Source organism: Aplysia californica, unplaced genomic scaffold, assembly GCF_000002075.1.
Source record: "Aplysia californica isolate F4 #8 unplaced genomic scaffold, AplCal3.0 scaffold00002, whole genome shotgun sequence".
Classification (NCBI taxonomy): Eukaryota; Metazoa; Mollusca; class Gastropoda; order Aplysiida; family Aplysiidae; genus Aplysia; species Aplysia californica.
In genome coordinates, this window is record NW_004797272.1 from 4,950,756 (window position 1) to 4,976,619 (window position 25,864).

General features: G+C 37.6%; 2 protein-coding genes across 3 annotated transcripts in view; one reads left to right on the forward strand and one right to left on the reverse strand.

The window, feature by feature from the left end:
* The window catches only part of LOC101848622 (DNA-directed DNA/RNA polymerase mu), an 18,256-nt gene extending 11,827 nt beyond the window's left edge, over positions 1-6,429 (reverse strand). The window contains exons 1-2 of one of the 2 annotated variants that reach the window (XM_005089055.3): positions 6,235-6,429; positions 457-634 (exon numbers count right to left, since the gene is read on the reverse strand). In XM_005089055.3, the coding sequence (XP_005089112.1) occupies positions 457-634; positions 6,235-6,368 (312 nt within the window). In that variant the 5' untranslated portion in view covers positions 6,369-6,429. The remainder of the gene's footprint in view (positions 1-456; positions 635-6,234) is intronic. The other variant, XM_005089054.3, reaches the window with a different exon arrangement.
* A 3,103-nt stretch (positions 6,430-9,532) lies between these two features.
* On the forward strand, positions 9,533-25,621 carry LOC101849014 (probable ATP-dependent RNA helicase DDX56; the record flags this gene model as incomplete). Its single annotated transcript, XM_005089056.3, is given in 17 exon segments — positions 9,533-9,691; positions 12,734-12,895; positions 13,332-13,412; positions 13,694-13,767; positions 14,164-14,334; positions 14,795-14,885; positions 15,613-15,677; positions 16,335-16,439; positions 17,207-17,278; positions 18,186-18,305; positions 19,078-19,197; positions 20,414-20,514; positions 20,875-20,951; positions 21,830-21,919; positions 22,410-22,515; positions 23,929-24,041; positions 25,522-25,621. Coding segments are annotated over 17 exon segments (1,707 nt in total). The 3' UTR covers positions 25,600-25,621.
* Between the last annotated feature and the right edge of the window lie 243 nt (positions 25,622-25,864).

The following is a 25,864-nucleotide window of genomic DNA, read 5'->3' on the forward strand; positions in this document are numbered from 1 at the left end:
AAAAGAAGCAACATACCCGACATATTCTTTATGTTCACATAGACATTTTTTCTAAGCATCACAAGTAATACTGATACAGTCAAACCCCGTTATACTGTCTGCCTTGGGAAAAACATGAAGTTGGCTAGCAGTAGTATAATGAGATAACACCAATTGCCATCTTGACAAGTGGTAGAAACTAGAGGCAAATTGTGACAAGTCTTGACTCATCTAGATCTGCAATGCACAATGGTCATGCACAGGGAAAAAACAAGAAGCAACCAATTACATGTACAGCGCCAGCAGAACTTAATGTGAATTCAAGTTGAAAATTTCTGCCAGATCAGTACTTAGGCTATATTGTGTCAAGGACCTTGCAGACGGAAAATTTTTAAAATCCAATACTTATCAGTCCTTAGGCTATTTTAACCAATGAGAAAGCAAATCTTCATATAATGTCCATATCGCCTTACTTACCCGTTTCAGTTTGTGGCTTTGTTGAACATCAATAATTTTAGAAGCCTTCAGACATTCTGTTAACCATTTTATCACAACCAAAAGGGCTGTCTTAGGTAATTCCCATCCTTCTTTTTTGAGAACTTTTTCAACTTGTTCAACACTTTCGAATTCTGTAACAACATGTGTTACATTTGGTCTGAAAAGAAAAGAAGAAAATGACAAACAGTAACCAAGTAAGACCTTCAACTGGCTACAGTGAACCAAAACACTATGTACTTTCAGAAATGGCAGCAATTGCATGTAAAGTGGAGAACAAGATCAAGATATGAGTATATTATATATACATTCATTCTTCTGTTAAGTCTGCTTGTCTGATCGTGAACATGGAACCATTCATCATTACTGACTCATACTCATAGTCATTTTTTTTATTCCTGGGAAAAAAGAACAGAAACTATTCATTATCACTGACCCATAGTAATTTTTTTAATTTCTGGAAAAAAGAGCACTGAACAATACATGAGCATGACAGTGTGCATATATATCATTAAGAATGGGTGGTGGGAACTACATTCAACAACTAAGCTCAAACCTACACCACACTTTTTTCAACGGTTTAAAAGTATTGGGTTATTTTTATGTAATTATATTTTATTCAAACCCAATTTTAAAAAAGGCCAAATTAAGGTTTGTTGAAACAGTGTACTGAGAGCTCATATGTATACCAGACTGTCACGCCATCCAAACAGCTTACAAAAAATATATGATGAGAGCAAGTTGAGAGATACCAAGCCAGAAGAGTGTAGAACTATTTCAATGTGACAGATGCCTGGCTGATGCTGTTTAGAGAAGTGACACTCTCAAATACACATGAAGCACTATGTTACGGAAAAGGTATAAAAAGTGACAGAGCAGAAATCCTGTCTTACCAAGACTACATGACATTATGCTTTTAATTCTTTAAAAAATGAAAGTTAGGAAAAAGTTGTCAGTGCCTCTTATCTTCCGTCCTTGTTCAGTTCTGTCTCTGACAGTTACATATCATCCCTCTACATGAAGGTGAAGAAATTGTCAGTTTCTGCTACAGCACTTTTCATTTTCTCTCAAACTTAAATGTACAAACTTGTGTTTGTGTTCCTTTGAGGCTCCTAAGCATATCATGTCTGTGAGTTTTTCTTGAACATTTTCCTACATACAAGAAAAACACTCAGCTGAGCAAACAGCTGATAGCAGTACAGAATAACAACAGCTGTACCAACAATTTAGAACGGCTACTAAAACAAAGTTTCAAAACAACACCTGTGCTGCAAAGTGAAAAAAGTGGTCTCCACCTAAGATCCTGGTCATCCATAGAGACAAAAAAAAAGAGTTCTTGGGCAGACCAAGTCTTTGGCTGGATTTTTAACTTTTAAGGGGCACAACTCCTACCCATTGAGTTCCCTTATTTTATGATAAAATAATGACAGCAGACAATACTAACACTCGATAAAAAGTACAGAGATTTGCTTTTTTTTTTCAAAATCAAACGTGCATATATTATGCAGTATACATGTCAAGGTGGTTTGTACTGTTTCTGGTGAAGTGCAGAACTAGAAACTTCAAGAGTTTGTACATTAAGAATTGATGGCGCATTGAAAAGCACCAGTCACAATGCTAAGTGAAGGGAAAGAATGAATGTGGCTAGGCCAGCTTTTAAGCTAAAGGCTTTGACCATAGCGAGGAACGAGCGATTGCACCATTATTAAACCACCTTTTCATTAAATTAAGATTCAATAATGTATTGAAACTATAAAAAACACAAGTCGCAATGCTTTGTACTTGGTAAGTGAAGGGAAAGAATGACTGAGAATGGGCAAGCTTTTAAGACAATCAGACACAAGGCTTTGATATGTGAGAGGAGTGACTGATTGTACAAAATAACAGTTTATGGATAGACCTACTGGTACGAGCTCCAGTGCTGGCCAAAGAAAATGTTCTGTTAAGTGTACATGATGTAGTGCATGGATTTTATCATTTTCCAGTCCACACCATCACCTCACCCTTCATCCCCAAAACACACAAAGTATGAAAAAGCAGCTCAGAAAAGGTTACTGGCCTGAGCTCAAACCCGGTTCTTAGGCGAATTTCTATATTTAGACAAGTTCTTCGGCACGTAAATTACTGAGAAAAAATTCCATTCCGTGGTAAAGGCTGGTTCTTAATTCACTTGAGCCTGAGCTATTTCTCACCCAATAACCATAATTGCAGCCTGGCAGTTTTGAGAGTAAGGGTTTTTCAATAAATAAACTTTGAATTCTTCCTACATATGCATATTTTAAGGAGAGTCTCATAAATGAAAACCATTTTATGTGAAAGACAGAACAATAAAGTGAATTTTGGGGGCCCAAAGTAAAATTTGTCATAGTAGAGTTATGAACGAAATAGTGTGTCATAATGATATAACGAACTTTAAATCTATTCATAGTAAAATGCCCTATGACCAGTTTGCCTTGAAAAATAGCTGTAAATATTAGTCTTCCATTTATCACTTGACTATAATTAGACCAGAGTGTTATTTTAGACAATTCTAGTAAATGAAACTTTACATAATTGATAGTTTTCTGGTCACTTATTGTTCGTTCATAACTATTATTACACAAAAAAGTAATTTTATCAAAAATGAATAAAGATTTTTATATACTGTCAACTCTATGTATTTTTGAGTTGTTTGTTATGTCTCAAAATATAACCTCAGCCTAGCTGAAGAAAAGAACTTTGAGTATTCATAAATTTTTGTCATCATTGTTATGAACGAACTTTTTTCTATTTCCGTCATTCAAGTCAAAATTACACCAAGACCATTGCATTTACAGCTTTGGCAGTTACTGAGCCTGAAAGAGCAATCATTAGGCTATATATATATATATATATATAATATGGATGATTAAAGACTATATATATATTACATAAAGTAGATTTTGGACCTCATTTGTCACACCCAGGTATCCCACGTTTTGGCAAATGCTCTGATCTTATATTGAATCATTGACCACAAATAGGCTGTGAAAGCTAACGTAATTTTTAAAATGCAACACAAAAGAAAGAACAGAAATGCTCTCACAGAAAAAGAAAACTGCATTTAATTTGTCCTAATAGTTTTTATTTCGTCAACATTTTGAAACGGCAATGTCTGGGGCTCCGTAATTATTTTTACGCCCAATTTATAATAAAATCATCTATTGCAATGCAGAATAGGGATAGCGTTAGTCCATACCAATACCCAGTACTGGGTAAGAAAAGGCAACTTAATCGATACTGGATATTGGAAGTCCCTTAATCGACACTAGTAGATGTACAGATTTTTTTTAGAGAAACGAAGGAAGACCCTTCCTTTTCGAAACCTTAAACAGTAACTGAGATAACAAGGGATGGATATAATACTTTTTGTCTTCTCTTACATACATATACTATAGTAGAGGAGTACACTCTCATGGTTTCAGCCATTATTACTATAGAGGCCTCTTGTCATTCCTCTGTCAGATGTCAGAAGTCTGAGAATATAAATTCGTCAGTAGGTTTGAATTTACAATAGGCCTAGATCTAGTACATTTTGATATAGGCTAGGCCTACAAGCGTTGTGTCCCTTGTTTTCAAACAATTTCCTTAACCAGTACTGGGTATCCATTGATACTGAATTTCTAGGTCCATACCAGTACTTGTACTGATCGTGATTGGTTTATTCGACAAAGATCGTAAAAAACAAGATGGTCCACTCAGCCAAAAAAGTGTCCGCCGGAAGTCCGCTCATTGCTTCAGATGTCACGTCAGTCTTTGTTTTGAAACTCTCTTTCGTTTCTCCAGAAAAAGAATAGGAATAGCACCTCCTTAGCATGTGCAGATCGACTGCAGTTCATCAGCTGTTCGGGTTCGTTCAGTGCGAAGTTTTAGGTTTTTAAAAAATTTAATGACCTCTCGCCTCTCATTCTAAAGTCAAATTAAATGAAGAAAACAGTCGCCTCTTCCGGATTAAAAAAGCATTCTTCCGAAATTTGAATTCTTATTTATTAAAAAACTTGTAGTTTCACTTTGATTTTTTTCACACAAATAGTGTAACTCTGTTCGCAAAGGGGGGCGCATTTGCGAAGAGAGCGCCACCGAATTTTGAGGACACTTTTTTAACTGGCTCAAAGAGTGGATCATCTTGCATGATTGTTGGGCGCGATCTGTCGATTTGCGCGATCCATCGACCACGCAGCGCATTTGGTTGATCGAGGAAACACGCGACAATCCATCGATTGTTGCCCACTCTGTTGATCAGCGAATCGCGCAGCGCTTTTTGTCAATCCGTTTGGTTGCGCATTCTATAGATCTTACCCCTGAGTTTTGCTATGTTTTGATGTCGTCCAGCGTGTAATTTAGTTTCACTCTCCAAAGTCAAACCGAAACTGAATGGAAGTAACTGGAAGTCAGGGTTACAATAACGAAATAATTGAAGTGACAATTCGAGTCCGAATAGACAAAAATTATATTCGGACTCTGATTTGAGTCCAGTATGATGTCCGTTCCGACTTCCGACCCTTGTTTCTAAATATTTCCAGCATATATTAACATTTTTTTCGATTATAATGATAACAATTGAGACGTGAGCTTTAATATCCAGTTACTAGATCTATCTAAACTGGCCCTCCCTGCGTCATCATTAGTATGAACAAAACTAAGTTGAGCTGGCCTTGCCGGGGGCAAAGTTAATTGTTTCGACCAATGAGACTGCGCATAGCGATATATCGCACTCTCGGCTTATGGGGGAAGAGGTGTTGGGAAGGGGCCAGAGCTGTCGGTTTTGTGCGCTGTGATTTTTTTTTAAAATTACAGAAAAACTCAACACTCAACAAAATCAAATTAAACACGTGGAAAGAAAAATGGTAGCGGAAGTAGCGATGATGCTGTAGTGGTGGTGGAAAGACCCTTAGTTGTCGGTTATCGTGTACTTAGACACTGCTATTGGGTAGATCTAATGAGAGTGCAATCAGGGTTAGGCCTATACTATACTTATAGGTCGGTGAGTATCACTCCGAACCCTTATTCAATAAGGAGAGTTTGGTTGTGCTCGAGGTGCTCTTGTTCAAGGAAACAATAAAGAAAACAATACTTGTGTATGGATATAATAAATGATTAATCAAAACACAACAATTTATCACAAGCCATTAAATCTTGACCGTATTTGGAATACCACCTGAAGTACGCAGCCAATCACATTGTCCAAATACTGAGTTCAGGTGCTCGATTTAACGTCGTGTCAATTTAACTGCCTTACTCAACCGTCAACACTTTAAGTTCATCACACAACTCTTCTTGGATGCTCAAACTCAAAGACTGACGTGCTCAGTAAACCAATTTCCTTTTTTTTAAAATTCACTTCATCATCATAGTTTATCGACAGAATGCGAATTAAGTATATATATTTCACGGATCGACAAGACAAAAAGCGCTGCGCGTTCCGCTGATCAACAGAATGCGCAACAATCGATGGATTGTCGCGCGTTTCCTCGATCAACCAAATGCGCTGCGCGGTCGATGGATCGCGCAAATCGACAGATCGCGCCCAACATGATCACTGAATATCGACTAATGCCCATCCTTAGGCCTAATGCAGAGGTAACGTCACAGCTCAAAAAGTATCGCACATAATATAACTGCACCAAACTTTTTACAAAATAAAACAAGTACAAGTGGGTCAACTGTTCGCTTGCGACTTGACTTAGCTTGTAACAGAAAAACACCAGGGATATCGCTTGAAAAAAAAAATCATGAACAAACCCAAGAGATTCAGCCAGAGGAATATTCTTCTTTTTCATTGAAATCTTCATGTCCTCAAGTCTTTTCCGCTGAATTTTATGAGGAACTATAAATATAACTGCGTCCCCTCGTCTGAAACTCTCTTGACTAGCCATTTTTTTCTCTCTGAATGAAGTTTTGTGTCCATACAAGGCTGCCCTATTATGTCATGAAAAGATAGAGAGGTAATGCAATGATCTGATCTGTTTGTGTTTGTAAACAAAACTACAACACTTATAGCCGGTCTAGCACTATAAAAAAAATCATTCGTGTTCGTAATTATTCGCATATAACTTATAAGACGATGAAAGAATGCATTTGCTAAAACTGGATCAATAATCTATTTAAGTTTTATTAGAGGGTCTGCTTGATAACACAGTTCTCTGGAAGAGAAATTTATTTGTTGCAGCCATCTATACGTTGTCCCATTTTCTTAACATTCTTTAATGAATGGCTACAAACAGTAGAATAATGCGAATAGAAAAATGAGCGGTGGTTTTGCAAAGAATCCGTAGAGTTTGAGACTTCCGGTTATTGTTAAAGTTCGGTCACTCTCTTGGCCTATTCTACTCTTCTCAGCAAATCTAATCGGAAGAAGTCTCGAAGACTAGTGGTGTGCGAGTAAGCGAAAAATCTTGGTCGAGTAATGATCGGTTAAATGCAAAATTGTTCGGTTAACCGATGAAATTGACCGAAAAATTTTTTCTCGACCAGGAAATCTAGATCGAGCAGGGGTCAAAAGTCATCGCAGCTGCGCTGTAAGCACGCATTTTTCAGCTGATGTCTGGATCTAAAAACAGCTTTTGGTCTGATGTCTGGATCTAAAAACAGCTTTTGGTCTTCGTCGCTTCGTGCGGTATAAAAATAAGAGTCTAGATCTAGTTGTACTAACTTGTAGATCTAGAAGAAGCGTGCAAAGTTAGTTAATTTGTTTAATATGTATTTTTATTGCTCCTTTCGGGAAGATTGAAGAATACCGGACCACTCGTATTATTGCGAGAGAATGGGGGGGGGGGGTGTCTAAGCTTGGCCTACCTGTGTGAGAGAGAAAGTGGATAAAAACTGGGGAAAATCATGGATTCCTAAGGTTGTCGAGACATAGGCAAAAGCTGTCCTAATCCGCCGGTCCGGTAGGCCTATTCTTCAATCTTACCTCCTTTTTTTTGCTTCTTCGCCCAGATCGAGCATATTTTATGAATAGGTTAGGCTAATTCATTGTGCTGGTATTTATTCTATGTGTTTTTCAAGAAAAGTAAAGATCTAGACACAGAAACAAAAATCTGTACAGTAATACAGAATAACAAGTTGCAGATCAAAGTCGAAGCGTTGAAATTAATAATAATAATAATAGATAACATTTGTATAGCGCATATCCCCGCTCAACAGCAGGCTCTATGCGCTTTAACACTATATTATTACCCCAGCAGACCATAGAACACTCCGAAACATTCTCAGCTTCCCGGGAAGCATACAGTGCGAGCAGCCATTTAAGCGCTCATACACTAACAAACTGACAAGATCTTTCGCTGTCTATAGCCGGGTACCCATTCCCACCTGGGTGAAGTGAGGAAAATTCGTGTAAAGTGCCTTTCCCAAGGACACAACGTCGGGCCCTTGACGGGATTCGAACCCACGACCTTACGGTTGCGAGTCCGAGAGCCTAACCACTAGGCCACCGACGCCACTGTAAATTAATTTAAGTAAAAAGAGGAAAGCATCCAAATTACTAAGATTGAGAATGTGAACAAGTCTAGAGATGGGACGAAATATTCTGGCTTACGAAGTCAGAATGAGAGCAGAGAGAAATGAAGAGGAACTGAAATAAAGACTTGGTTTGTATAGATGCCAGTGGGTCACTGGTTTGCATGATATAAATAAGCTGATCGGACAAAGTAAAAACAACAACAACACTGATCTAGCCTACAGACGATGTGTCTCAAGGTCATGTAGGCCCAGACGTAGATCTAGTAAGCCTACGATTCTGCAGCTGGCATGTTGGACGGGCCTGGGTTTATGGGTTTTAATATGTTTTTATATTGTTGTTGCTGTACTGTCAGTAAATCATTTAGAAAATGGTACCATATATGCTTTTTGAAGAGAACGACCTAGCGCGAAAAGATATGATGAAATGACCCTCATTATAAACCTGGCTAGATCTAAAAATAAAATGTTCCGTTATGAATATTGATAAGTTGACACACTTGTCTCGCTTTCGTGCTGGTGGCGCGAGACATTTGCCAATTTGTTGGTTTTCCAGTCAGGAGCACAGCCATTTCAATGTCTCTTACCCTCAGTGCAGTTTTAAAAAACCGCGAAAGTCTAAAAATAAAGAGTGGCTGCTGGGTTTGACATTCAACAAGATTCCCAATTGTGTATCTGATAGTAAATGTACTCTTGGGCAGCTATTTTATAATTGAAATATACGACTTTATTCTATTTTGATTAATGCTATGACGTTAAAATATGTTTGGCGTTTGTTTGTCAGCAACGAGTAATTTTAGCGTTTGATTGCTGTTTGTTCGAACAAGTTTCATCATTGCCAGTTTGAGGTTTACTCAGGAGCCAGGAGCACCATTATCCCAAAAGCCTAAATAACGAACACAAAACCGTGGCAGTCAACAATTGAAAAGGACACTAGCTTTTGTACTTAATAATGAGCTCCCAGTTTTACTATTATATTAAAAATACATCTTACAGAATTATAACTGTTATTTAATTCTCTTTAAAGCAAGAAGTTTGTCGTATTTAAAAATGAGGTAAAGATAAATATTACGTTTCGCATTTGTTTGATAGTGACAATTAGTTTTGGCGTTTGATTGATGTTTGTTCGAGGAAGTTTCATAATTGCCTGTTTGAGAGTTACCCAGGAGCACCATCCTCCGGAAAGCCTAAATGGCGAACATAAAAACACGACCGTCAAAAACTGAAAATGATACAGGCTTTTATATTGGATAATTATAACAGATTCTACTATGAGGATAAAAATACATTTTATGAAATCGTAAATGCTTATTGCACTTTGTTAAAAGTTTGAAGTTTGCTGGTTTTCAAAACGATGCAATGACAAAATATGGGTTTCGCGTTTGTTTGATAGCGACAATTCATTTTGGCGTTTGATTGATGTCTCGCTCGGTCAAGAAACCACTTTGGTCGATTTACTCGACCAAGAATCTTGCTCGGTTAATCGAAAAATTTGATCGATCAATTGCACCACTATCGAAGACCACGTTTCCTGTAGAAGTGTGAAAATAACAAGATCTCTAGCTGATCTAGACTCTAGATCTAGATTCTAGATTCTCTACTTTCACTTTGTAAATCGAGGAACGATTCAGCATTGAAAAAAAAAGCCCAACCAGATATGGCTTCAACTTCTGTTGAGGATGAAGATGAACACACCGTTCAGTTTCACGAGATGGGTGTCGACGATCGAATACTCGAGGTAGATTTCTGGTTTCTTACTTTAACTTTCTCTTTCCATAGCCATAGAAGGGCCAACTCATACTTTCATAAATTTTGGCTCACTAGATCTAGATTAGATCTAGATATATCTAGATATCTAGATCTAGAATCTAGATCTGTCGTTTACATTTAGATACACACTAGATCTCTAGATCTAGATCAAGATCTAGATATCGAGCTCTACTACTACTAGACTAGATCTAGATCTAGATCTAGATCTAGATCTAGACTCTAAGATACAGCAGAGTCTGAGTAGTAGTAGTACTAGACATCTAGATCATAGATGTAGATCTAGTAGGCTATCCCCAACCCAGATAAGAGCACCCTCGGCAGAACAGCATCCTAACCTACTAACTTTTCTGAATGAACGCGGTACCAACGATGTGGCATTTAAAGCTCTACAAAAATAGCGGGATGATGAGTCATGATGTGTCCCGAACGTTTACAAAACAGGGATTACCGACAAGACCCGCAAACGGAAACGTAGAGACTGGCAAACGAAAACACTGACTGCTGCCGGCAGCCGTGACCCAGTTCTCGCACGCTGCTATCGAAGTGCCTTCCTATGCTGGTGGGTTTTTTTTAGGCAACCTCTATTCTCACCTGGGGTGAGAATAACGCAGGCGAGTCTTTTGGCTATTCTCACCCGGTGGGCGTTCACCGTTATAGCCTAGGCCAACCAGTGAAGCGTTCGCCCAGAACCACAGAATTCTACTCTGTGATAACAGAATTAGAAAATTCTGTGCTGTGAACAAACGTTCTAGACCTATTACTACTGTAGGATAAAGTGTTAGCCTAAAAGCGTGCAATTTTGTCTGTGGAGAGAGAGAGGAGTAGCGCGAGAACTTCCGGGCAAAACAAAATGGCGACCCGCGTAGTTCGGCTCGATTCGGAAAGTTAAATAGCCGTAGCATCTTTGTAGACAACCAAATTAATTTAGTTTTGTTTTTTAACATCATTTTTAAACCTTGTTTTTTGTCAATGTGATCGTCCTCACCTATAGACAGTATTCAGAAAGAGACAGAGAGAGGGGGAGGAGTAGATCTTGCGAGAACTTCCGGGCAAAACAAAATGGCGACCCGCATAGTTCGGCTCGATTCGAAAAGTGAAATAGCCATAGCATCTTTGAAGACAATCAAATTAGCTTACTTTTGTGCTATAACGTAATTTTTTTCTTGGCTTTTATCAATTTGATCATCCACACCGATAGACAGTATTCCAAAATGAGGAAAAACAGGTCTTGTTTCACACCGGGTGAGAATAGCCTTCGCTGGCAAGTCTCACCCGGGGTGAGAGGTAGATCGTATTTTTATTCTCACCCCGGGTGAGAATAGCCACTTCCTTTTTTTAAGTTAGGCTAAGATAAATCTAGCCTAGAGTCTAGATCTAATTTAGTTCTAGCCTAGATCTAAGTGTTTTTTTATGTTATGGCACTTTTAACTGCATAAGGCATGGTCATATGAACAGCGCGCAGGACGCATTAAACATTTTCAGTTGGTAGGAAAATTTTAATTTTTCCCAGGTGAAGGCCAAAACCTAGAATATACTCCTATCAATTCGGATTTTAGACCACCCAGTGATCTTTAACGTGCGCTATTTGTACACTGGACCTCCAAGATTTTTCGCCCTACCGAGAAGGCTAGGTGTAGATCTTTCCTACCAGAAGATCAGGAGTGTGGCTGAAAGACAGCAGTAAGAAGCCAAGGAGTAGCAGTAGAAATAAAAACCAGAGGAGGGAGCAAAGGAAGTGAGGGGATGGGGGCAGAAAGTGGAGATGAAAGCGGACGACAGAACATTGCATTGCAAGAGAGCAGGAAAGGGGGTGAAAGGAGACAATTTTAGAGAAGAAAATTTTCCGTGACCACTCGTAAAAAGCAAATGTCAGGATTTTGATTTGAACTCTGCAAAGTGCGCGCTGGTGCAGGCAGTGTGTGGAATCAGGATCTGTCATACTTGTAAGCCTTGTTATTGAACTAGTGTTCGCTTTTCAATGGATGGGTGATGATAAATTGTAACTATATTTTAGCTTTCTCTATTCAAGATTGGCAGATTTTCAGTGTCACTGCATTTTGCCCTCCCTCTGTTCTTACAACTCTCACCATGGATAGGTCTACTAAGCCATTCAAGTTTTGTTCTACTTTGAGTTTGAACAATCTGCAGACTCATTGCTGTTTCTTACAGCAACAAAGAAGAAACCAAGATTCATAACTAACTGACTGAAGTGTTTTGACAGGTCTTATCAATGACATCTCTGCTGCGACATCTGAACTCTGCGGTATAATCTACTGATATTATATGATAGACATTTTTAGCGTTTTAGAATTGTGGCAATTCTCAATACTTTATTTGTATTGATTTCTTTACTTTTAATCTTCCTGATTATCCCAACACAGCTTATTTATTATACTCCTACTCTCATTGAAGGGTTGCCTGGAACCTTAAGCCTTAAGTTTTTGATTTGATGAAGTTGGTAGATTTAACTTCTTACAATGATGATCTTCTTCTTCTTCTTCTTCTTCTTCTATCCCGTGGTTGGGGCAACCGTTGGGGCACCACTACATTGGAAAACCAGCTCTCGCCATCTATTTTTGTCCTCTGCTCTCCTCAGATTGTCACTCATCGTTTTTCCTGTCCACTCTTTAATGTTGTCCTCCCATCTCCTTCTCTGCCTTCCTCTCTTTCTCTTTCCTTGTACGGTTCCTTGCAGGATTGTTTTGGCAAGTCTTGTGGATCTTGTGACATGCCCATACCATTTAGTTTTCATCTTTTCACTGTGGTCAGTAGATCTTCATATTGTCCCACTGCGTTGGTGATTCTCTTTCATACTTCGGCATTTGAAACGTGGTCTTTGTACGAGATGTCAAGGAGTCTGCGGTGACATCTCATCTGTGTGGTCTGAATGTTTATTTAAAAACGAAGTTAATCGTTCGTGTCATATTCTTTTTAAAGCAGGTTCTGTGACCGTGTTAACTTATTTTACTGTTAGCCTTTTAAATTATCAATTTTCTTTTGACATTCACAGGCCATTTCCAAACTTGGCTGGTCACAACCCACACCCATACAGGAAAAGGCCATACCACTTGCTCTACAAGGAAAAGATATCCTAGCACGCGCACGCACAGGGTCAGGAAAAACTGCAGCCTATGCAATTGCTGTAATCCAGAAATTGCTCCACATTAAACAGGTAATGTATCCTGCTTAAACCTGAAAGATGTGTAGGATCCTCTTGGATTTAAAAACCGGCCATTTATCAAGTAGAGTGCGTTTTTTGCAGCATCAGTAATAATGTTAGCTAAATAGTGTCATGCTTTGATTTCTGAACGTGTGCTCTAGATTACTGTGTTCATCGTAATCCCTCCCTGTTCTAAAACTTTTTTAGCAAGCAAAAGAATTATTTACTATAGAAAGATGTTTTTATATGTAAAGAGGAAATCGTACTGAAATGCTATTTAAAGAGTGCTTGTATATATATATATATAGATCTATAATTAGTCAGTTGGTTCAATGCAATTCATGATGCTGATCACTTGTAACGTCCCTAACCCTATACCGGTACTGTAAAGTGTGTGTAAAGAGACAAATGTCATTTATTAGTTGATTCTTTGTTTTATTATCAACAGACTGCTGCTCAACAAGCTACAAGAGCTATTATCTTGACACCCTCAAAGGAGCTTTGTAATCAAGCATTCAGAAACATTTTGGTGAGTACCATATAATCTTTGATTGTCTACAACCACTAATTTTTCAGGAGATGTATTCCCATCCTTCAAGTTAATTATATGCTATGTTAGAATGGCATTCGTCAGGTGGACGAATGCCATTCCATCCTCAGTTATAGATAGTGTAGCCACAAATAGCTAACTGTCCAAGAAGAAATACATTTAAATAGAAGTACATTTTTCTGTCGAACTTACTTTCTTATGTCTTACAAACATTATTTCACTTTGTAAACTGATAGATTTCTCAAACTGCGTTTATTCAGGAACTCACTGTTGGATGCTCAAGAGACATCAGGTGTACAGATATATCTCCACAAGTGCCACTGGCATCACAAAGGTAAAACAGGGTGATTAAAAAAAGTGTGTGTTTGTTTGCATGTATGTATGTGAAATTAAGTATTATGTTTTAGTTTTATTGCATTGCCATAAATAACAAAATGATTTTCCGTTTTTGTCTGTTGATGATTCACAAAGATACAAGAGAAATTGTTGCGTCTTGTTCGGGTCAAGGAAAAATACCAAGGTTTTAAAAGAGCTGTGCAATTTGGTTGGTGTTATCTGTGCACCTAAATAGAAAGTTGTATGCGTTTGTTGGTGTTCCTAGAAAATTTGTGACATATTGAAGTTGCCCTCGCAGTAATCCCTAATACCATTGTTAAGTTTTCATCTTACGGTAAATGTCATAATCGCATAATGAATTTCATATGTTTGTGCCGTGAACTTTTTGTTTCAGGTCTGTGTTGATCGAAAAACCAGATATTTTGGTTGCCACTCCAAGTCGTCTCCTTGCTCATGTGCGAGCTGGAAATGTGGATGTAAAAGAAAGTCTGGAGATGCTTGTGGTTGATGAAGCTGATCTAGTGTTTTCTTTTGGATATGAAGGAGACATCAAGGAATTATTAGAGTATGGCTTTTTTTTTTTTCCGCCATTCTTGTTTTCATCAAATATCGAACATATTTTTTTCATCTAATACTATTAAGGGAAACAGAAGGTTCCTCGTTTTTATAAAGCTTTGTATTGCATTTATTTTTTTCAGTGACTTCTCAGATGTAGTCATCTTGTTAATTTAATGGTACTTTTTATCTCTAAAAGTTCATAACAACAATCACTTAAAATTTTGAGGACCGTGGCTTCTATAAATATAATTATTAATTGTACCTTGTTAGGGATAAAGCGTCCTTTTCTTTTTCACTCAGGAACTGAATGTGGTTTTGTTCCTAAACTCAGTTATAATTTATCCTGGGTCAATAATTTTTTCATTTTGTTATGCCATGGTCTTTTCAATTGTTTTCTTAATATTGCTATCAATCAGTCATGATGTTGTGGATTTTTTTCATAATTTTGACTTTCTCGTATCCCACAGCAACTTTCCAAAGATTTATCAGGCTTTTATGATGTCTGCAACCCTGGATGATGATGTGAAAAGTCTGAAGAAAATGGTCTTGCACAATGCAGTAAGTGCTGAATTGCTTTGAAAGGAAAATCAGTTTTCTATTGATCCTATGTAGTGGGTGTGGAATTAGTTGGACTGCCAAGTTCACAGTCTAAAATTCTTGAGTTCAGTTCCTGATAGTGCAAGGTTTAGAAGGTGTATGGGAAAAGATACTTTTTGTGATTTTTCATTTCTTCACTCAAATGTAAACGGGGCCCCAAAATCTGCTTTGGGATAGAGGGTTCAGAACATGCAACTGGGTGGGGTCCGTTTATGTATCTTCTGTCCATGCTGCCACATTCAGTGAGAGCTGGGATAAACTCAGAGATCTTTGGAGCCTTTCTGTCAGGAGAAATTTTTGTCTATGAAATGACATGACAAATGAATTAGATATATGCATGGTAGAAGTATATGAGTAAAGCAAAAACGTTTTTCATTTTGCCATTTTTTTGTTAAACTTTTTTCAAGGGCAAGAAAATAGTCTCTTCGTTAAATGCCTTACACATAGCATTCTGGGAATGTTTTTTTGTTGCATTATTTTGTTTTGTTTTTTTCTTTGAGTTCAGATCGTTCATCTAGAAGGAGAAAGTTATTGCAGCAGGCATTATATTTATTATGTTCAGTTTGTCAGTTTTTGGGGGGTTTTCTTTCTTTTGTCTCTTGTTTTTACCTCCTTTTTTTTGGTATTTAAATGTAGTTATCTCCATTCTATACCTTGAAAAAAATCATACTATATTGTGTTTCCATAGGTTGTTCTTCGCCTGGAAGAGTCTCAGTTGCCAGAAGCATCACAGTTGAACCAATATCACATAAAGTGAGTTTTCTTTCATATACAGTCGAAACTAGAATGGCCACCCATTGTTAAAAGTGAAAAATGGCGCTCTAAAAAATTGGTCAGAGCAGTAGGAGAACAAAGAAATAAATATAGCTTCAGCTTTTTAGTACACATATTTAAGTTTGGATACAGTTTTGCCAGGCATACAAGCCTATGAAATGCTAACTTCTATGATAAAACAGAAAAATGTGTTGGTGGTTATATGTTTGCATGGACAAAAACCATGGATTTTTATTTCTTATTCTTCAAGTGTTATTGAGACGTCATGGGAAAATGGAATATCATACATTTTCATCGCTTTATGAAATGATATCTATAAAAATGTCATTTGACAACAAAATACTCTAACGATCGGTCAGCCAATGAATGCCCTGAAATCTTTTTTCTACAAAGTCGAAATAGAGAGGGCATCTTCAACAAGCCTTAGTTTAGTTTTGGTTAATCTGATTACGGATGCAATTTTTTTGTATTCAGTTGATGCATTGTAGATATTGTCAAAGATTTTTTAAAACTTAGTTTCCTTTAGAAGTTGACTTGTTGCTGTCTTTTTACAAACAGGTTTTTACAACCAACACGTAGTTAAATATGGTTTTGTAGATTGGAATACATTAATGTTGTGTTGCATATATTTTTCAGGTGTGAAGAAAAGGACAAGTTTGCCTTGGTTGCAGCCCTCCTGAAGTTGAACCTGGTCCGAGGGAAAACGATGTTCTTTGTGAATTCGGTGAACAAATGTTATCAGTAAGTTGGGTGAATATGCCTGTGAAGCATGAAAATCCATCGTTGAGTGTTCATTAAGACTAGGGGGGGAAAGGGAATAATTGTTGGCTTTCTACATCATAATTTTAAGCGTCCTGTTTCTAACTCTTCTACTACAGAAGAAGAAACTTGTTCTTAATTTTACATTCTACAGCTGCTCTCTTAAGGGTTACTTCAGCAACAAATGTATGAAAAATTGGCAGGTGGTCATTATCATTCTGTGCCAGATCTGCGACAAACATCAGCAATCATGGTTCTCCATTCATTCCTTTGCTCGGATGCTCTTAAAAAAGCTACATTTCTCCCGATCTTTCCCCGTTACCCATTTGTTTTGGTTCCCTAAGTATGTTGCTTTGGGCTTACCCCTGCCTCATTTGCCTTCAATTTTGCCAGTGAGAGCTAGATGCTCAAGACCTTTATGTGTATTCAGGTGTCCCAAATACTGCATTTGTCGTTTCCTGATTGTTTTTAACAATGAGCGTCCCACGTGGGCTTCATCAACACTACCTCTTTTGATTTCTATTCCTTCCACTATATTCTTAGCAGTCTCCTAAGAAACCACATTTCTGTTGCTTCTATTTTATTTTCACTGTCTTTAGTGATTGTCCAGCATTCACAGCTGTATAGAAGGGTTGACTATACATTGCATTTGTAACTTTCATTTTGGTGGTCATTGAGAAGTTTCTATTTTACAGGATTTGCAGACGATAGAGTCGCTTTAACATTCTCAAACTTTATGTGTTCCCCAGGTTGAAGTTGTTCTTGGAGCAGTTTGGGATCCGTGCGTGTATACTGAATTCTGAATTGCCAGTCAACTCAAGGTATGTTTCCATAAGGTTCATTTTATGTCTGGGTTTATTTGTTGTTATTTTTTACTGCTTTTCAGAAATTTTAAAATTTTGAGAAAGGTTTTTTTTGTTGTCTTGCACAGGTTTTCTTGCGTTGCTATGATTGTTTAAAAATTAATATGTGAGGCAGCGTGGTGGAATCAGGCTCTCGTCAATTTTTGGGCACATAGAGTTATTGGTATCATCTTAAAGCTTCTTCACTTGTCTTCTTTATTTGGAAGAAAAAATATCCGTTTTTCTTAAATACAAGTCGGGACATTTGAGAATGAAAGAGGTGGGGGTCACCTGTTTTCAGAGGTAAAATTAGTGAGAAAATGGCCGCCAAAGATTAGTTATTTCCTTAGCTTAAGAGTCCGTGGTAACGGAAAATTTACATCTTTTGTGCATTTAATCAACGTTTTCAGAAAAATCCACACAGAAATGAGTTTTTTAATGGGCATGAAAGGTGTTCAGCCCCAAAACAAAATTTTGATAAAAATTCACAAACCTGCGGGGAAAATGCAAGTTTGTTCACTTTGATTATTTTGACGAGAGCCTGATTCCACCACGCTGCCTCACATATGAATTGGTAAGCTAGATATATCTTACTTTTCTTCGGTCATTCTTCTGGTGCTAACTTTGTTGTACAATTGTTTATTGTTTTGACATTACCATTTCATTTGCATAAGCATTTTTTTCTTTGCAGTTCAATATATTTTGTCATTTCTTTTCGCTTTTACTTGTATCATGTAATCTGTGTCATTTCACACTTTTATACTCCCTCTCTTTGTTGAAAAAAAGGGCCAGGTTAGAAGTATCGGTGTTGGTGTTCGCCCAGTGTCTCCCAAAATGGATTATTTTCTTTAAAGACTTTCTTGTCTTTTTTTTTTTTTGTTTCAAGGTGCCACATTGTGAACCAGTTCAATGATGGTCTTTATGACTACATCATAGCATCTGATGAGACAACAACCGAGGGTCTACCAGCTCCAGTGGAAAGTAGACAGAAACAAAAGTCCAAGAGGTATTTAGTGTACTTTCAGAATTTCATTCTTATAGGCGTTGCCCTTTGGAGGATCGGTTTGGTTTAGTTATGTTTCTAGCAGCTTCAATGTTCACTATTGACAGATCTCTGCCTCTAACAAATTACGGACTTGAAAACAAACATGTTTGTTCTTGTAGGTCATCATCGGTTACATTCAGGTTGTGCCCTGCTGGTAGCTTTTCTCCATGGAGGAAAATCTGGCTAGCCCTGACGACCAAACGAACGGGACGAATCTTGCCAATTGGCACCGGGTATTTTATTTGGCATAACTGTTTGCCTGTGGGGCAGGGGGGTTTTTTGCAAGTGACTACAGCAGTGTGTTCTTGAGCTGGGCACATTGACAGGAGGGCTTTCTAAGGTGACAGACAATGGCGTACTGAAATTTTTTATTAAAATATATTGTTAATTGTTGTTACTTATTTGAAAGCATTAAAAAAGTTCACTTTTCTCTTTAAAAAAATATTCTATGTTTCTGACATATTCTTAATTGCCAACTGTGACAATAGACATCTGGGCTTTTTTCTTAGTATCGAAAAAAATTTCCTTAAAAAAAGTTGTGCATATTCTGAACGAGACAGAGCCTCATTTGCAATGTCTGTTTGTCATGTTCTTTATTTGTTCACCACCAAGTCTAGGATGTGCTCATTATGACCACCCAATTGGATCTATGCTCTTCAAATGTGTTGTTGATTTTTACACAAATTCTTTCTATTATGTCCTTAACATATTTATTCCATATATATGGTTTCAGATTCAGAAAACAAGACAAAGAGTATGGGGTGTCCAGAGGAATAGATTTCTACAATGTTTCAAATGTCCTCAACTTTGATTTCCCGAAGACTTCGGACTCCTACATTCACCGTGTTGGCAGGTATGTGTTCATCTGTTGTTGAATTTGATTCATTTGCCCTTGGATATTTTGTCTTTAAAATGACCATATGACCTTAGCAGTTGCGAGCGCCGTAAAACCTTATACTATACATACATTTAAAATGGCCAGTACTGAAATCATGCTTGGAATGAACTGTGCCATGAAAATTCAAAGGTAAATTTATGCTGCTTCAGTATCCAGAGTGTTTATTTGTCAATACTTTGGTGGTGGTGAACAATAGAGAAAATCAAGGAAGTGTTTATTGTGGTTGTGATTAAAGAAATGAAACGAGAGAAAATTCTGCTGGTTATAGTTACACAAGTGTTTGTAATCTCATTAAAAATACGATCAATAGTCAAAAATGCTGCCTTAGTACATGAGTTGAAAAATGGAGCTTGAATGATCTAATATAATATTGTCATAGCAGATGGTTGGCGTGTGCTCTGGTTGGTACCACCTCTATATTTCAGCTCTGATATGACTTAATTGTGCTGCAAATGCTGTAAAACTCTTGCTAAAACTAAACCAATATTGTTGTACTTTGGTTCATTGGAATAATTGCAATACAGTTTTCAAGCAAGTACGAAGGCACTTTCCTATTCACCTATGCTTTTGGTGTTGTAGTTTGTTTAAACTGTTTTTACTGGTTGCATTATAAATATGTGTAATTCCAAATGTTGTGAGTGAAAAATCCCAATAAGTTAGGGGTTTTTTTTGCTATTGTCAGCTTCTTGCTATGTGCACTTTTATTTATTATGAGTTCCTCTGTAGCAGTTTGATGGTCTAGCTCAAACATCATTAACTTTCCAGGTGTCATCAACTGATTTGGGACAGATTCCATACCGGGAAAGGAATCACTTTCAAATGCATATTATTTAAAATATTCTTTCGTAGCCAAGGCCTTATTTCATGCAAAGTTTAGCCTGAGTTGGGATGTAACTTTTTTACTTATTTCATGAAGGAAGGGACCCTCGACTAACTGAACCAGTCCTTTGTTTGATGTTGAAAGTAGAATGAAAAAGACAGGCCCATATGACTCGTTGTGTGAACTGATATTTTATCTGATGTGAAAGCATTAATATTAATATTAGTCTTGCACGGCTCACTTCGATAATAGCAATTTCTCATCAAATATTGCTCCATGTCATGAGTCTTCTTTCTACAATTTTAGGGCCAACACTTATCAGACTGCTTTATTTAAAAAAATTTTCTCCAGGACTGCAAGAGCGGACAACCAAGGCACAGCCCTATCCTTTGTGAGCATCAAAGATGCAGAAAAGCTGAAGAAAGTGGAGGAAGCTCTCAGTGGAGACAACAGTAAGTTAAAGTCATCTCAAGGGAGACTATTGCTATGTGGTCAAAACTTCTAGTTAGATGAGAGTGTAGGTCACTGTTGATTTTAGCACCTGTTCAAGAAAAGCCTCATTTGATACTAAGATTGAAATGGTTGTTGTTGTTTGGGGGGGGGTTGTTTGTTTATATGTTTGCTGCTGCTTCTTCTCCTCTTCCTTCTTCTTCTTCTTCTTCTTCTTCTTCTTCTTCTTCTTCTTCTTCTTCTTCTTCTTCTTCTTCTTCTTCTTCTTCTTCTTTGGTGAGGGAGTTATTCTTGTAATGTTTGAAGGATGTTTTCCTGTTAACACAAATATTCTCATTGTGCATACATATTTGTCTTTTCAGGTGATGACGCGGAAAATGTGTTCAAACCCTACAACTTTAAAATGGAAGAAATTGAAGGGTTCCGGTACAGAGCCAAGGTATAATTCAGCTTTATTTAGAGGACAGTGTGTTTGCTTGGTAGTGAAGAAGGAAATTTGACTGAAGATGATACAATTGTTTAGGTTGCTGCAGGATGGTTTGCTGGTATATTCTGTGGTTTTCCACCACATATACGGTGATTTTTTGGATTTTTTCATTCGCAGAGCCTATTATTTATGTTGCAGCGTGGTGTAATCGAAGAAACCAGTATTTTTCTGCCCGCTGAGAGCAATTGGGGGGGGGGGGCTCATCACCTTTTACGTCCATTTCAAAACTCTTTTGTGTAGATTTTACAAAAAAATATTTATCAATGGCCCAATAAATAAAAATTTGCAGTTACTGAAAACTTTCAAGGTTTGCAAGCCACAAACTTTGGCAGCCATTTTATCGTTAATTTTACTTTTACCTCTAACACCAAGTTGCCCCCCACCTCCTTCAATCGCAATTATCTTGATGATGGTGGGTGTTAGGGTAAGGAGGGGCGTGGCAGAGGTGGGGCAGGTTAGTGACAATTGGATGTTTTAGATCGAGATGAGATGGTTAGGCCTCCTGAATTTTTTTTTCCCTCTCTGGGAAGCTCTTGGCCATCTATATTTACTGTTTCTGTAACTTACTTGAGTTTGATTCTTGTGCCGACAAAATAATCATTAGCACAACTTTAAAATCTCAATGCAGGTGGTTGGAGGACACTACTGGTAGGTCCTACTTTTTCTCCTCCCCTTTGTTGTTTCTGTCTATCTGTCTTGCTTATTCCCTGCACTGTTATACCATTATTGGGTTGATCTGTTTCTCTTTACTTAACTCAAGATCCCCAAAATCTCTCCTGGTTTTTTTGCTTTTTTTGTTTTTTAAACGATTGTTTCCTATTTCTTTCTAGGATGCACTCCAAGCTGTTACCAGGACAGCAATTCAGGAAGCGCGGTTGAAAGATGTAAGACAGGAAATTTTCAACTCTGACAAATTGAGGGTAAGGAAAAGAACTCACATGTTTTTTTTTTTGGTATACCCATCTCGAGAACTGCCCATCTCATTATGACAAACGCTATTATTATAACTGAACTTGTTGCTGGAGTAGGAAGTGGGGATTTTATTTCTCCACGAGAGCTGAGACAACATAATAATAATGTAGTTATACATGTTAACTTGTTTTTGTTGGGTACAGAGGCTTGTGAGAAGATTTTTCGAAAGTGTACCAAGATGCAGTGATAGTGAGCTATTTCAAGATAAACGGGATGTATCTTGATGCTACTTGTCATATGTCCACTTTATTTTTACCAGTTTTAATAAGTATAGCAAGCTTATTAAAGCTGTAAAGAATATATTGTATATAAAGCTTTTAGACATTGAATAATTTTTATTTTAAATCTCAGATTTGGTTAGTTTCCACTTAACTCCACAACTGGCTGTATGTTGGAAAATAAAGTTGACCTTTATTTTTCTGTGTTGTATGTCTGCAGTCTTACTTTGATGACAACCCTCAAGACTTGCAGGCTCTTCGTCATGACAAACCGCTGCACACAGTGAAGGGCAGCAAAGAACTGAAGCATGTTCCACAATATATAGGTATACTTTATCCTTCCAACTCACTGTCTCTATTTCTCCATCCTCACGCCTTTAGCCTGTTTCCTCTTTTTGCATACTTCTTCTCGCTCGTGATTTTGTTTTACTGTTATTTTTGTATAACCTTAAGATTACCCCTATCTGTACTATCGTATCCAACCGGTGTGAGGAACTTTCCAAAGAGGAAATTTACTCGTTAATCCAATCCGTCCGCTTTGCGTAGCAGTCTGTCAAAATGCTTTTTTGAGAAATACTGAAAGTTTCAAAGAGATCTTCGCACGAGAAGGATTGTAAAATGTGAAAAATACAACCCCTGGGGTACAAAATGACCCCAGGCGTAGGGATAGGGTTAAACACTTATCTAGTCCTTGTGTTGTCCTTTTAGAGGGACACTGAATTTAATAGTTGCATGTTTTACTAATTAATAGTAGTCTCTCCTTATTTCTTCACATGGGTGGTTAAAGGGTGCTGGTGGTTGGCTCTTATGCCATTTACTTCCTTTTGTAGGGGGGGGTTTTCTGTCCACTTAATCTGCTTCTTCCCTGGACTGAATTGGTGTTATGGTGTTGTTTTTCAAATCTTTATAGAGAAAAGAATTGATCAAAAGCCTCCTGTTTCATTGCACTGATATTATGTTTTTGACTTTGCTAAGGTTAAGGGAGACCCAAGAGGCGACCAACAATTTTCCTTTGTCTGTACTACAAGATTCAGATTTTGATTTATCTTTATAGTGCTGCAGCTGGAAGACTTTTAACATTTTCTTTTACGAAGCTAATCTATAGCTTTGAATAGTGCAAGATATCAAAGCTCTTGATGACACGTTGTATAGTATATTTATATTATATGACAGGCATAAGTTACTGCAAATGAAAAGCACTAGCATCAGCCGATGAAGGCAGTGTTGTCAAAGTTAGTGGAAAAGGCTCTCGACCAAAATTAGCAGTTCAGCTTTTAAAATTCTGATATTAACTTTTGCATGTATATCATGTATATGTTTCTGTACCTTATTTGTAGAGAAGAAAATTTTACATACCCTTACTTGTGTCCCTTTGTCCTGACTGGTGTCATCCCATTTTTCCAAAGAATAGACCTTTGTTTGCTGAATACCACTTAATACCACACATCCAACAAATGCTTTGGGTTCAACTTTCCTCTTTAGCTCTATCTGAGGTCTGAGTAAGAGGAAAAAAACTGACAAGCAATTTGGTTTTAGGCGATATAGTATAATAATACAATGGAAATGTTTGTCCGAAATGACTCAAGTTACTTTATTTTTACAAACCTTTTCAACATCTGTAATTAGATGTAGTTTTATTTCAATCAAGGGGCAATTGTTTTTCCTCAGTGACGAATGAGTATTCCTATTTATGATTGCTGTGAAATGTTGTCATGACTTTTATAAAAACAAATTCACAGTTCCCCAATCGCTGCGAAGCCAGAGTGGAGGAAGCAGGAGGAGAAATCGTGACGGCCACAGTGGCCAACACAAGCAGAGCAGACCAGCATATCAAACAGAAAAGAAGTTCATGGTAGGTTGCTCTCTGCTGGCTCTTTATTCCCTATTCCCCCTCCAAGCGTTCCCTGAAAGTAAAATTCTGTAAGGAGTAGCAATTTTAGATATAATTAAATTGCTACAGACAGCAACACTTGAATTGGCCAATGGCAGCATCAAGGCATCTCCTGAATATCAACAGTGTTCAGTAGGTGATTGCGAAAGTGATTCTGATGATGGTATTCTCATTGAAAATTGAAAGTGTGTAGCAGAGTTCTGAAGAATATGATGCTACAGATTCAGTTGGCATATTGATATTAAAATTCTCTGATCTTTTTCTTGGGCCGGACCATCATGTTCAGTGGGTTGTCAATTCCTGTAATTGTCTCTTTATATAAATGTAAATACTGTACTGGAATAATGAGACTGTTTATTGAAAACTTCGGTAATACAAAGAGATGACTCATCTGAGCTTGATTAGTAGACAATGATCATATTGTGGTAATTCTTTTGTCAGGCAACTCTAGCGTATCTGATTCCCTCTCTTCTTCTCTAATACCACAACACCCCTCCACCCCACCCCCTTCTGTTATGTTGTACATGCTCAAAAAATTCCTACCCTCTTGCATGTTCGTTCTTCATTACATTTCATTGTCTGCCCATATAGTATTGTGTGGCCTAAGCTTAGGCATTTCTATGGTCACTGTATTCAAGACATATCACAAAGTCAGTAAGAGAGTAAAAGCACAATACATTAAGACTTGAAATCAAAGTGGTCTTTAGCAGTTAATGAGCCTGTTAAGTAAAATGAAAACTCATATGTTGCGACTTCAATGGTTTTGCAGTCCAACACAATCCAATTTATTGTTCATATCTCCATGTAAGCATTGTGTAATGTGTTGTTATCCCACCCCAGCCGTCCGCGCCGCCACCCACACCTTTTTTTTTTCAAGTGCTGGTGACAAAGGTGGTATTGCCAGTAGCTGTAGAAATGAGAATGACCACAGTGATGCTGAAAGGAGTAGGGATCATTTTGTTTCGTTTGACAATGAATTGTGGCTGGACATTGAGCCCTCAGAAAATGCAACTGAAAACCACATATCCTTCACCGCACAAGGATGAAGTGGTACGAGTACCTCAACAGGGAACATTTTTCACCCTGTCAAGTTTTTGCCCTGTATATTCTGAACTCTTTCCTTCTTGCACAAGTTAAAACGAATTTTTCTGCATAGATTTATTACTTTAGAAGGGTGCAACAGAAATGGCAATTGATGTTTAGCCATATTACGGAGGCTGTGAAGGCTAACCAGTGAGCTGAGTGCATGCTCATAGTATTGTACTGACCTGTCTTTAAGAAGTAGATGGTTTAGATCTTAATGCTTAAGGGTGATTGCTGTGTAATACTGTGTGTGTGTGTGTGTGTGCGCGGGCATGTGTATATTTTGAAGAGGGTGGGGATACTACAGTTGAGAGTTGTGCATAATAAAGATCTAATTGCTCTTTCTTGTTTGTTTCAGAAAAGGAAAGCTGATCCTCTGAAGAGTTTTGAATTTGCTGGCCTTGCTGATAAGAAGAAGAAGAAAAGACAGAAATAAAACTTTAACTTGTCGCACAAAAGAATGTTCCTTTTTTATTTCACTGTAGCGTTCTGAATGGTTTTGTTGATGTTGTCTTGGGGACAGACATGGCAAGTGGGTGGTTGGCGGGTGCTCTGGTGTGGTTAACTTTTTCTTTCCTATCAAACATCTATTGTCTTTATCTCCTCTCCTTCTTTTTTGGTGTTTGTTACTCTCTTGTTACACCTCTAATCTTAGGCATTTATATGACCCTATTGTGTTGCAAGTGCCGTAAAACACTTAC